General features: G+C 36.7%; 1 protein-coding gene across 2 annotated transcripts in view; it reads left to right on the top strand.

Moving 5' to 3' along the window:
- Eps-15 (Epidermal growth factor receptor pathway substrate 15) overlaps positions 1-13,851 on the top strand; it is a 42,257-nt gene that overhangs the window by 16,341 nt on the left and 12,065 nt on the right. For both annotated transcript variants that reach the window (XM_018459862.1, XM_018459863.1), the window contains one exon: positions 1-198. This exon is cut by the window's left edge and continues 96 nt beyond it. In XM_018459862.1, the coding sequence (XP_018315364.1) occupies positions 1-198 (198 nt within the window). The remainder of the gene's footprint in view (positions 199-13,851) is intronic.

Here is a 13,851-nt window from a genome sequence, read left to right as displayed (position 1 = left end):
CCGCCACGTCCAGCTCCACCTCGACCGAGTCAAGGCCCTACTGGACCACTGAGAGCAGCACCTGCACCTCCAACGCCTTCACCAACTCCAGATCCATTTGCGAATGCAAATTCAGATCCATTTGCTCAGCAAACAATCGATAACAATAATAGTTTTACATCTTCCGGATTCGCCGACTTTACTAATTTTGATTCTAAGGTATGTATTTAATAGTATTCTTTATTTATAAGTAGCTTTTGTAATTATTTTTTTCTTTTGTTTTCTTTTGTGTTATTTTTTTTTTAATGGCGCATCATCCTTTAACACTGTCTGAAAAAATATGACATTTTTTTTGCAATACTGATATGAATAGTCATTTTCGATGTATTTTTACTTGTCGAATAGGAATCTGTTCCCAAATTTAGCTATTATTACATCACAATTTTTTGTCAAAAATATAATTAGACGCCAAAAATGATTTTGAAGGTTTTTATGACATAATAATATCGACAGCAATTTTTTTTCTAAATTTCATTAATACCACGCAAAAAATATCAACTTTTAGCTTTAAAATACATTTTGGTTTATTTCGGTATGTTTGTCGTTTTCGAGATATAGTAATTTAAAAATAACTTTCTCTATGAAATATACAGAAGAGGCATTTTGTTTCATCTTAGTACTGTATTACGTAAATGCTTTTGTATTAGGTTATTTGAAAGTTGTTTCAAATCTTCTAATGTAAGTTCAGGATGTAATACTTCACTCAAAAAGTACTTTATTGAAGCAAATGTACCGTTTTGTTCAATGACTTTGGCTCATCTCTTGATTGGGTAACTATACGTAATGCCCTTGCCCAAAAGGTTTCTTATTAGTAGGGAAGAACAGTACTAATACAAGAGTACAAAATATATATATATATATATATTGCTATATAGAATATAGTGCACTGCCCATTGAATCTGTTTTCCAACATGTATCTAGCATTTATTGTTTTCGGCGTTCGATTACCAAGTCAGTTATAAGAGAATCTCGCGAAGTGCCAAATCCCGATTTTAATGAAACTTTATATACATATGTATCTAGAAAATAAATAGATAAAGATTAGAAATTATTAGTTAGAATCCAAAAATAATTTTAAGAGATAAAATTATCTCGGTAAAAGTACCGATTAAGGGATCTAGCCCAATGACCTTGACCTTGACATATGTTGTCAAGGTCATGACCCTGAGTACCCTCCAACAGGTTTTAGCCGTCGCTCGTTATTCGTTAAAAAGTTATTAACAGTTAAAGTTAGTAATTATTTCTCTGCTTTACATGAAGAGTCAGATAACTTTAGACAGGGAGAGAGGGGTATGAGGTGGACAAATTCAAGGAATACAACTTTCCAAGCAAAACGACTTTTACCCCATCCCCCCCTTCCAAGGGATATACAACTTTCACACGAAGCGACTTTCGAAGTGCGCTCCTGAAGCAGAGGAGAAGATCGGATGAAAGTCGCTTCACGTGGAAGTCGTGCGCTTCTAAAGCAGGAGGAGAGGTGGGAGTCGTATCGCGTGGAAAGTCGGACCTTAGAACATATACTATACTGAAAGAGGAATAGGGCGCTGAACGCCAACATCTGTACGAGAGAGAAAGGTAGTGACGGATAAATATTCGCAATGCGCATGCGCAGCACTGTCATCTGTGTGAATTGTACAGTTGATTTAGTGTTTCTTATACATTCGTACATTACACAGATGTGTAAGACGACGGTACTGCGTGGTGCTGCGCATGCGCATTGAGAACATTTATCCCTTACTACTGTAGGAAAAACTTATTAACTCTGTGTCTAGATGAGTAATAGGAAGTTTAATGAGTAACAGTGAATCGTACAAAACGAAGCGAGAACACACACTTTTTATTTCTCAACCAGCTCTCAACCGAACTCATTCGCTCGCCATCTTACAACGAACAATCACCATCTTGTCTTCTCCTCTCTCCCACTCAACCTCGTGCCCTCTGTCGGGCTGATCCGTATAACCAAAAGATCCGGTCGGTGCGGGGCGCTCCCCACATTCGGCCATTCTGCTCGGTCCTGCGTCTCGCAGGGCATACTCAAAGGAAAATACGTCTATTAACGTTTAAACTAAAGAATATTTTACATATAAAAGGTCTTATCTTCAACTCTTAATCCTAAAGAAGAATCTTTAACTTATAATCGATAAAATAAACGAAATAAACAAACTTAAACCTAAACTTAAACTTAAGTTACACTCGAGAACCTTAATTAACGGTAAGCCACGGCTTCAAGTACTCTGCACATGAAGAAGTACGCAAGGTCCCTCGTATTCTCCAACTTTAACAACTTCGTAAGTATCATTAGATTTAGCTTTTAACACGCGATAGGGGCCTAAATATTTCGCTCGCAACTTTCTCCCTGGGCCTAACCGTGTTCGCTTTATCGCTACCATATTTCCTACGAGGTATTTGGAAGCTGTCTTACGTCTAAGATTGTAAGTTTTACAGTTTTCGGATTGCACTTTAAGGATTTGCTCCTTCGCTTTATCTCGCAAATGACCGCGTTCTTCATTGAACTGGGATTGAAATTCTTGCTCAATTATTTCGCTTAATCTAAGATCGGCTTCTCCGCGCATCTGTGTACCGAATAACAATGTAAACGGCGCTGTATCTATACTACGATGATAAGTCGAATTCAGTATCCGCTGTTTTCCTACATGCTGGTACCACTTATCTGGATCATCAATGGTCAGTTTGGAAAGCACGGATATAATTACCCTATTCAATCGTTCTATTTGCCCATTTGCCCTAGGCAGACCCGTGGTAACCGTCAAGTGAGTAATCATCTCAGTTTTGCAATAATCACCGAATTCTTGCGACGTAAAAGCTGTTCCTTTGTCAGTAATAATCTGTTTAGGGTTTCCGAAAATTTGTTTTTGCGCTTCTAATTTATTTAAAACTTCACGCGATGTCGTAGTCTTTGTCGGATATAGCCAAACAAATTTGGAGAAACTATCTATCACAGCTAGGACATGTTTATAGTTTTTTCTGGTTGTTTCTAACGGACCTAAGTGATCTGCGTGAAGGGTATGCAAAGGTGAGTCAGGTTTCGGTAAAGGATGTAGATAACCTTCTTGCTTACCCTCCCTCCTTCCGATTCATCAATATGCACGGCACGCAGCTCGCAATGCATTTGCTAACCTTTTGCTTTAAATCCCGTATAAAATATTCCTGCCGAACGAGTTCTTCGGTACGTTTAGCGGCAAAATGTCCCTTTTCGTGTATAACTCGTATAATGTCCGTTTCTAACGATTGAGGGATAACCAGCAAATCTCGGCCGTCCTGAAACTTATAAAGTAAGTCACCATTCATGTGATAATTATCATACGATCTTTCTTTCGCAATTTCTATTAGAGCTTTAGTTTTTTTTCCTGCTGACTCTTAACTTGTGGTATGACGGAACACTTTGATATAGCCATCACCGGATGTCTGCTTAAAGCGTCCACGTGTTTCATACGTACTCCAGGTCTATGCTCTATACTATAATCGAAGTCTTCTAACAGAAGAGCCCATCGGGCCACCTGAGAGGACAACTCTTTCTTATTCATTGTGCGCTGAAGCGCTGCGCAGTCAGTAACTATCTTGAATCGAATTCCTAATAAGTATACGCGAAACTTTTTGAGAGCCTCCACTATCGCTAAAACTTCTAACTCGTAGCTTGAGTAATTTCTTTCTTCGCGTTTAGTTTTCTTACTCGCAAAATGGACCGGGTGCAACGCGTTATCCTCGGGAGAACGTTGCATTAAAACAGCTCCATATCTGTCTATGCTTGCATCCGTATGCAGTTCGTGACGGGGGTGGTATATCTTTAAAACCGGTTTTCGCATCAATATCATCTTCAACTGAACGAATGCATTTTCGGCTTTTCCATCAAAATTAAATTGTTGCTCTTTCCGTAACATATCAGTAAGAGGTTTAGCAATCACTGAATACGACGGTATAAATTTCCTAAAGTAACCCGATAATCCAAGAAAACTTTGCAGGTCTTTTAGTTTCGTAGGTTCCGGGAAATCAACTACGGCTTTAACTTTTTCAGACGACGGGTAAACCTTTCCCCCTTCTATCACGTGACCCAAAAATTCTATAGTACTCTTAATAAATTAACATTTCTTGAAATTTACTTGCAACCCATATTCGCTGGCAGTTTTAAATACCAATTTCAACCGATTCAAAGCTTCCTGTTCATTTGGGGCCGGAATGACCAGACCATCCAGATAAAGCAGCACCATGCCCTGTTTAACTAAATCCCAAAAGGCAGCATTTATGTATCTCTGAAAGACTCGTGGCGAATTACATAATCCGAAAGGGACTTTACAGAATTGATATTGACCACAGTGTGTAACGAACGCAGTATATTTTCGACTCTGTTTTTCCACCGGCACATGAAAAAACCCGTTCTTCAAATCCAAAGTGCTAAATACACGGGAATCTAACTTGTCTAATAGATCCTCAATTAATGGCAACGGTTGCCCATCCTTCTCTATTACCTTATTTAACTTACGATAATCGATGCAAACACGGGGTGATCCGTCCTTTTTTCTCCGCATATTCCGCATATTCCGATGTATATTCCTCTATCGTTCCGTCCTTTATCCATTCCGCTACTTGCCTCTCAACTATCTCACGTTCTGGTACTGGCAATCTCCGGGGTTTCTGGAAAATTGGCTTCTTGTCCTTAGGAATAATTCGCATGCTTACATCAGTCATTTTACATTTGTTCGTTTCATACGCTGTAACCATTGCCTTAACTTCCTCATTGATTTTCGGATCTATTGTATGACCTACATCTATCGATTGTTCTTCAACTACGTTAACTCGCGTTATAAACTCAATAGGCGCAGCTTTACGGAAAGTTATCCCATCCGCATTTATCGACACTTCACACGTAGCTAACAAATCACTACCAATTATCATTTTAGTATTCATAGCCTCTAAAGGCACGACATGCACCGTACAATCAAATTGTTTCTCATCGATTTCAACAACTGTTTCGAAGCTACCGAGAGAACGTACTTTACTTTTTACCAAAACCCGCTAAATAAATAGGTGCGCTTAACGTATTACTCGAATTAATCATGTTGTATGCATCTTCGCGCATTAACGTAACTTGACTACCCGTGTCTACTAATGCATTTAAAGACGTCTCGCTCACGATTATATTTTTTGACATTCTAGAGTCTACTGGCACGGAAATCACGTTGACTACCGGCACCTGTCTTGTTTTCATCAGTCGCATCGCATTGAGTAGCTATATGTCCAAATTTTTAACACTTGAAGCACTTCCTTCTCAACTCTTTCTTCTTGCAGTCCTCCGACTTGTGTCCTTTACCTCCGCAATTGTAACATCGCGTCTCCAACCCTGGACTTTGGTCAATCTTCTTCGGGGTCGAGATCTTCTTTATCGTTCTTGAATGCTTCGTCCTTCTCTCAAACCGTCTTAACTTTTTCTGAATTTTTCTTGCGTATGGCTTCATAAGTCTTCAGCTTCTCCTTGAAGTCCGTCAGTTTTCTGGTGCCATACAATATTAACTTATTTTGAGTATCATCAGTTACACCGTCAATTACATACTGGATTAATGCTTCTGATTCAATCTTGCCTCGCGATGCCAATTCTTTCATTGCCAGATAATATTCTTGTAGCGACTCTTCCTTCTTTAGTTTCCTCTTGCGTAACATCTCGTGCACCTGAGCGCTGTTCACCTTGTCCGAAAATTCATCTTGAAGAATTGTCTTTAATTTTGTCCATGTACGAACAACGCCTTCACTTTCAATAAGCATCTTAGGCGGGCCGGATAAAGATTTTTTGGCAAACACCACTTTTTGTATCTCCGTCCACTCAAATAGGTCGGCTGCTTCTTCAAACTCCGTTATCCACTTCTCTACTGGATATGTATCCTTTCCGCTAAAAGTTCTGATAGAATCCTTCACGTCTCGGTAAGTCATTGAAAACTTCATGCGCGTTTGACCCGCTGCTCTTGCTGGACGTCTCTCTTCTTGCTCTTCGCCGCCCATCCAGTAATGCCAGACTTGGCCCGCACTCGCGCATGCGCGTTGTTTACAGCTGAGCGTGCAGTGCTGTAGCCATTAGGTTAGGTTAATGTAACGATGTCGTACCGCGTGGACCGCGAAATCTGCGCGCCAAACCGGACAATTTCTCTACTGGATATGTATCCTTTCCGCTAAAAGTTCTGATAGAATCCTCCACGTCTCGGTAAGTCATTGAAAACTTCATGCGCGTTTGACCCGCTGCTCTTGCCGGACATCTCTCTTCTTGCTCTTCGCCGCCCATCTCGTTGTCGTCGTCGTTTCCATGCTCTTCGCCATTATCAATCTCGTCTGATTCGCATTCGTCTTCGTCTGAATCGTCCTCGCCTGCTGTAGGGACGAGCGTATCGATGTCCAATAGCCCATCCAGAATTCGTATTATTATTTCGTCTTTGTTACCGCTATATTCTAAACCAAGAATATTACAGCACGAAATCAAGTCGTGAGCTTGCGCGCGGATTCTAATTTGTCTGCGTATTTTGGAGAATCTTTGCGGAACGTGAATCCTGGGAAATCCCTGAGGCGCTGGCGATTTTTACGGTCGCCTCCTATTCCGAAAATAAGGTTATGTAATGCGGTCGTGGCCGCTGTCGACGCTGAACGTATCTTCAGCTTGATTGCTTCAATCTCAGCGAGACTGTTATAATTACCCATTTTATGGTAAGCTCGACACCACCGCACAAAAGTATTAGCGCCTAAACTTCGCACGTCTTTCACTTTCGTCGTCTCTCTTCGTCTTTCGTCCTCTCTTTTTGTCTTACGGCTTCACTTTCGTCTCTTCGTCTTTCGTCGTTGCTTTCGTCTTGGGTCTTCTTTCTTCTATCGTCTTATCGCTCTCTCTTTACTAGCACTTTTTGTGTACTCGTCTTTCGTCGTCTCTCTTTGTCTTTCGTCCTCTCTTTTCGTCTTACGGCTTCACTTTCGTCTCTTCGTCTTTCGTCGTTGCTTTCGTCTTGCGTCTTCTTTCTTCTATCGTCTTATCACTCTCTCTTTGCTAGCACTTTTTGTGTACTCGTCTTTCATCGTCTCTCTTCGTCTTTCATCCTCTTTTTTCGTCTTACAATTTCACTTTTGTCTCTTCGTCTTTCTCCTTTTACCACTCGTCTCGTCTTTCGTCGTTGCTTTCGTCTTTTCGTCCTGTTCCGTTCGCACGATCACTGATCCCGGCTGAGCCCCCAATTTTGTAGGAAAAACTTATTAACTCTGTGTCTAGATGAGTAATAGGAAATTTAATGAATAACAGTGAATCGTACAAAACGAAGCGAGAACACACACTTTTTATTTCTCAACCAGCTCTCAACCGAACTCATTCGCTCGCCATCTTACAACGAACAATCACCATCTTGTCTTCTCCTCTCTCCCACTCAACCTCGTGCCCTCTGTCGGGCTGATCCGTATAACCAAAAGACCCGGTCGGTGCGGGGCGCTCCCCACACTACCTTTCTCTCTCGCACAGATTTTTGCATCAGCGCGAGCCATGGGAAATATAGGCAATTCCCCTTCCATTTATGTATGTTCTAAGAATTGAACGTCCCTTAGCAGGAGAGTAGGTGGGCTGAAAGTCGCTTCGCGTGAAAAGTCGAATGCCTCTTGATAAGGGGGAGATGGAACTACTCCCTTCGCGTGGAAAGCCATTACGTAAGCAAGGAAGAGTACAGAATAGTTTTTAATATTATACTATATAGCAGAAATAAGACATTATTTTTTTCAAACTTTTTTGATTAATAATCTTGGGTCATAATCTTGACAACATATGTCAAGGTCATTGGGCCTGAGTCCCCTAATTGGTATTATTAGGCCTGTTCTTTTTGGCTGAACTTTTGCACCAGTTCATCTTCTTCCTTTTCTCTCCAGGAGGAAAGAAGAGGAAGAAAGACGAACTGGTGCAAAAGTTCAGCCAAAAAGAACAGGCCTATTGACATATGAGTATTATTGACATATCCGAGCGACCGCGTGGGTGTTCGCCATTGTTCGGAGACCTTTCGGATATCTGATTTCAACTAATCTTTTTTTAATCGTCAATAGTCTCGGGCATTACTCTAGCACTTTTATTATAGATTTCGGTTTCGGACGTTGGGACAAGCGTAGAAAATTTTCGAGCGCACCGAACGAACGATCGCGTGGGCGTTCGCCATTATTCGAAGCCCTTCCGGATACGCGATTTTAACTAATTTTTTTTTATTCGTCAATAGTCTCAGGCATTACTCCAGTACTTTTAGATTTCCGTTTGAAAAGCCTGTACATACATTGGAAATTTTCGGTCACATGTACATATGAGTGATCTTCAATTGTCTGCTGTTATTTCAATGTGGGCCTGCATTTAATTTTCGCTCCAGGAACGCTCCAAATTTCAACCACATAAAAATACTTCTATTTAACCACGTCAATAACATAAAAAAATAATTTTCAAAAATTCATTCCTTTACATTCTATTGTGAAAAAATGTTTGATTATTATATTAATTATATAGGGTGACTGAAAAGTGTCGGACTGATGAAATATCTCAAAAACAAGACATTTGAGGGAAAAAATGTCTCAAAAGTTATAGGATTTCAACAAATGCATCAAAATTTTTAACTTTGAGCGTAAATGTGGAGGATTTGTGAAAATCAGAAATCTAAAATTTTAAATGGAAATGCCTACTTTTCATTAAATATTTTTGTAGTTGACATCAAGATTTATTATGACTTTTGAATATTGTTTTCAGGGTCATGACTTTGACAACATATATCAAGTTCAAGATCATGGAGATTTGTGTTACCCTTATTTTCATTTTTACGTAAATATTTTCCTACATTCATATAGAGAGTATTGTTTAAATATACATATAGATGCAACATGTGCTTTATCTTATAATATTAAAGTGCTTTATTTCATAATATTAAAGCTTCTTGCTTTAAATGAATTAATCCTTTCTTTAATTAAATGATTAATGGAGAAAAATGAAGAATCTGTACAGAGTACCTGACATTAGGTGGAACACCGCTTATGGACAGAGAAAGCAGACTAAATTCAGTCGAAAAGTACCATTTTTCAATTTTAACAATAGTTTACGAAAAATTAATCAATTATTAAAAATCGTTGAATGAGTGCATATTCACCCGATTTATCTCCAAATGCAAACATGCGGCGAGATAGGACCGCTCAGCGCGGGAAGATTTTTCCTTTTTGGCTGCTTTTGTATTGCCATTGCAGTTTGTAATAAATAATTCCCTATGCGCTTAACAATCTACGGCTGGCAGTAGATCGAGTGAATACGCGTTTATTCAACGAATTAAAATTAATTAAAGTATCTAAAGGCTCAGAGAATTAAAAATTCAAAAAGTATCAGTAACAGCGCAATGAGCCAGATATATGTGCGTAAAAAATTAAAATTTATTTATTGAAAAACTAAAGTTATAAAATTGAAATCTCAAACGTTTCGATTCACATTGAATCATCGTCAGTGAGTGAAAAAACTTATTATACAAGAAGTGTGTAAATATGACATCTCACATAAATAAAAAATTGTTTTAACAATCTTGTTCTCGAATAAAATTCTACAGATGTTCAATAATCCAACAATGTCTATGCTGCTCGCAATGGAAATTCAGTACGTTCGATAAAAGTGCGATGGTTCATGGTTAAGACGAAATCCCAAATTATACCAAAGAATAATAAATGGGTTGTAAGATAAGATGATCTGGAAATTGTTACACAAATATGAATCGGAAGAAAACATAGCTTATGTTAGTATAATTAATTTAGTAATTACTTCTCGTTGAAAATTGCAAAATGGTGTATAAGACTTTTCGACTTAGTTGAGTCCACTCTGCTCATAAGCAGTACTTTTATCTAATGAGGTTCTGTATATCAAACTTACCATCGATAGATTATTGTTTATAGAGATACATGTTAAAAATCGTATTATGTCAACTATTCTTATAATAAAGGAGAACATGAAAAATAGAATTTAATAAGCCTATTCTGAAATTATAAAAGAACAATTGACTGCAATTTGCTGATCTTTTATGTATAGGCAAAAATATTTAGAAAAAGAAAGATTAACATTTTTAACATTTTCTAACATTTAGATATATGAAAATATATCTAAATAATATACAACAAAGATGCATTTGAAACAGAAAGTGAGAGAGAGAGAGAGAGAGAGAGAGAGAGAGAGAGAGAGAGTCCAATTATGTACTTTATATGACATATTTTAAATTTAGATAATGTCGGCCATCATTTTCATGATTCATGATTCAAAAAATTCTTCATGTAAAGATTTTGTTTTGCTTTTAAGAATTTTTTTAAACTCAATATTGTTTCCAAAAAATATGCAAGAAAAATAAGAAAAATAAGTTTACTTAAAAAATTAAAAGTTTTAACAATAACACCCTAAGGGTGCGTTCTGAGTTGCGCATGAAGCGCGTGATGTATCGTTTTATCTTTCTTTATTATTTGGTGAACAACAAGGTATATATATATACATATATATATACATATATATATAAGTTTTGCTATCTAATTTTTCCCTTATATAAAAACAAATAATTTTGGTCTAAAGTTTTTTGTTAAAATATTTTATAAAATGATTTAACATTTTAGATGCCTATTCTATACACATACACGCATATGTAGTATATACAGCACGCACATATGCAGCTACAATTCTTAATTTTCTAAAATTATAATTAATTGGAGAATATGCAATTTTTGAATGCTGCAAATTTTTTTGTATTTACACGTATCAATATACATGTACTAATTGTGTTTTCAATTTTGTTTCGTATTTAGGTAGAAGCTACACAATTTTTTGAGTTTTCCTACTGTTGAGCTGCTCTGGAGCATACCAACTGCAAATTAATTCGTACATTCTCTTTCTTTCTAGGCATTTCAATTTTATTTTGCATTTTTGTGCATGAATATACTTGGTGATTGTTAATTTTAGTTTTTTTTTCTGCGATGTATGTATGTATATTTAAAAAATGTACACTACGACAAAAGAAATTAAGAGATCACATATTCTATTCTCTAAAAATAAATAATTTTTAAGAGAGTAACGCAATGAAAAGAATAAGAAATGAGGGATATATACAGGGTGTTCAAAAAAGATCGCGACCCTGGATTTACTCGGAAGGATGATGATTTTGAAAGAAATGTTTCACATCTTACAAAAGTTGTAAGGTATAAAAAGATCCATTTACAAATCTTATCAGTTTGATCTTGGGTGGCGTTACCAAGGTCAAGTCAAAGTCAAATTGATTTTTTTTAATCGAACACCCATTATAAATTATTCCTCTTATTTTTATTTTTTTACTAAAAATTCATTTTTACGTAAAAGTGAAAATAAGAGGTATAATAATCTCCAATGGTCTTGATCTTGAGAAATTTATTTATTATTCAGGATATTATCCTGAACAATATTTAAGAGGTTTTAGTTGTCGGTCGGACACTTTGCGTAATGCTAATGCCGGCGGTATTGTAACTTTCAAGCCTTAAAATTCGGAAAATGTTTAATTAAAAAAATAACTTTATTACAATGTTTTGAAAAGCTATTGACACCAGCTATTAGATTCTGGCATCAAAAATAGTATCCCATTTAAAAAATTGATGTGATCTTGACCTAACCTAACCTTGGTGACGCCACTCAAGGTCAAACTGAAAAGATCTGTAAATAGATCTTTTTATACCTTACATCTTTACTTTTGTCTGAAACATTTCTTTCAAAAACGTCATCCTCTTGAGTAAATCCGGGGTCTCGACCTTCTTTGAACACCCTGTATGTATATATAGAGTGTCTCCTAAATAGCGGATACTGTCATCATATAGCGCTATTCCTGATCGAAACTTGAATCGAAAACCTGAGAGCACCTTTTTCTACAATGCTTAATGAAGCAGATATTATCAAGTAAAGCTACTCCAGTTGGCGCCGTCTTTTAAACGGACACACGTGAGCCGCGCGCTTTGCGTGTGCATGAGTGTGTTGTTCTACTGCTAGTTTTATGCTATCGCACAATATTCTTACGCGTTATAATGCGAAAAATTTTCTTTTGCATTAAAAATCATTCTTTCCGCTATAAGAATGTCTTTTTGGGAAAATTTCGAAAAGGGATAGCACTCTCGTCAAAACGTACCAGATTATAACTTACATAAAAAATATAATCTTTTCGCTCTTACAAATTGTTTTAAAATGTTTTTTTGTAAATTCAAAACTGTACATCTCCTCTTACATAAAATAGAATAATATCTTTCTCTTATTAATTAAATTATACTTTGAATTATCTTTTCTGTAATTATATTTTTCATAAAAATTATTCTCTATCTAACTATCTATTACAGATGACTCGTATAAAAGTTATTAACAAAAAATGTATATATTATTGTACATACAGTGTGTTCAAAAAATCCCAGACCCCTTAAATATCTTGAAAAGTATTAAGCATTTCTGGGAAAAATATTTCATATAAAAGTTGTGTAGTTTAAAATGGTCTATTTACTGATCATTTCAGTTTGACCTTGAGTGGCATTTGACCTCGCCAAGGTCAGGTGCAAGGTTAAATCGATTTTTTTAAACGAAACACCCTATTTTTTATTTCAGAATGGTGGCGCCACCTAAGGTTAAACTGATAAAATCAATAAAACGACCATTTTAACCTATATAACTTTTGTATAAAACATTTTTCTCAGAAATGGTTTTTTTCAAGATATTTAGGGGGCCCGGGACTTTTTATATAGTATGTATATTTTTTGTTAATAATTTTTTAACGAACAGTAACCGCTACCTAAACCTTTTGAAGATCACTCATGACCTTGACAACGTCGATTGATACGTCAAGATCAAGATTATCGACACGGTGTCCTATAATCCGAATAATTACCGATTTATCTTCTCTTCATAATATTAAAGGGAATTTTATGATAAGCTGTTTCATTTTTTAATAGCACGAAAGATGTTTTCTCTAATGTAAAACAATAAGAATCTTATTTTAGACCATACATATGAGAACATAACGAATAAGAGTTCGAAATTAAATGCCTATAACAGTCGAAGCTAGATCTTCAATGCTTAAATAATTCAATGTAAATTATATATATACAGGGTGTTTCCAAATTAAATGGCAAAACTTCGGGAGCGTGTAGAGGAGTAAAAAACTAAGAAAAAAAGTCCTATAGACATATGCTCGTTTTTGCTCCGTTTCAGAGAAATCGAAAAAAAATGTTTACATTTCTTGCCATATCTAGCACCGACATATTTGATTACATTTTCCACTTTCTGTTATGAATTTGTCAGTCGCTCTTTGAAAGCCTTTAACAGTAGATGAATTTTGTCTTTTGCAATATGCCGCGTACGTATTCTAATAGTGAATATGCTGATATGGTTTTTGTATACGGTTTCTGCAACGGTAATGCTTTAAAGGCGGTGCGAGAATATGCACGACGATTTCCAAACAGAAGAGTGCCAAACCGAAGAGTGTTTATGTTGACATTTAATAGATTGCGAGAGACTGGAACATTTTCAATTCGACAAGAAAACAACCGATTTCAAGCAGCGTTACGAAGAGATTTGCAGGCAGGGAATCGTATTTTACAACATTTTGACAATCATCCTGAGACCAGCGTTCGGAATGCGTCGGCTGTATTGGGAGTGTCACCACAAACAATTTGGCGAACTGTAAAAGGAGATAATCGCTATCCCTACCACATTCAAAAAGTGCAAAATTTATTACCTCAAGATCATTGGAACAGATTGAACTTTTGTAACTGGTACCTTCAGACATGCCACAATGA

Source organism: Mycetomoellerius zeteki, unplaced genomic scaffold (genome assembly GCF_001594055.1).
Source record: "Mycetomoellerius zeteki isolate Tzet28-1 unplaced genomic scaffold, Tzet1.0 scaffold88, whole genome shotgun sequence".
Taxonomy (NCBI): domain Eukaryota; kingdom Metazoa; phylum Arthropoda; class Insecta; order Hymenoptera; family Formicidae; genus Mycetomoellerius; species Mycetomoellerius zeteki.
This window is presented reverse-complemented; position numbering and strand designations above follow the sequence as displayed.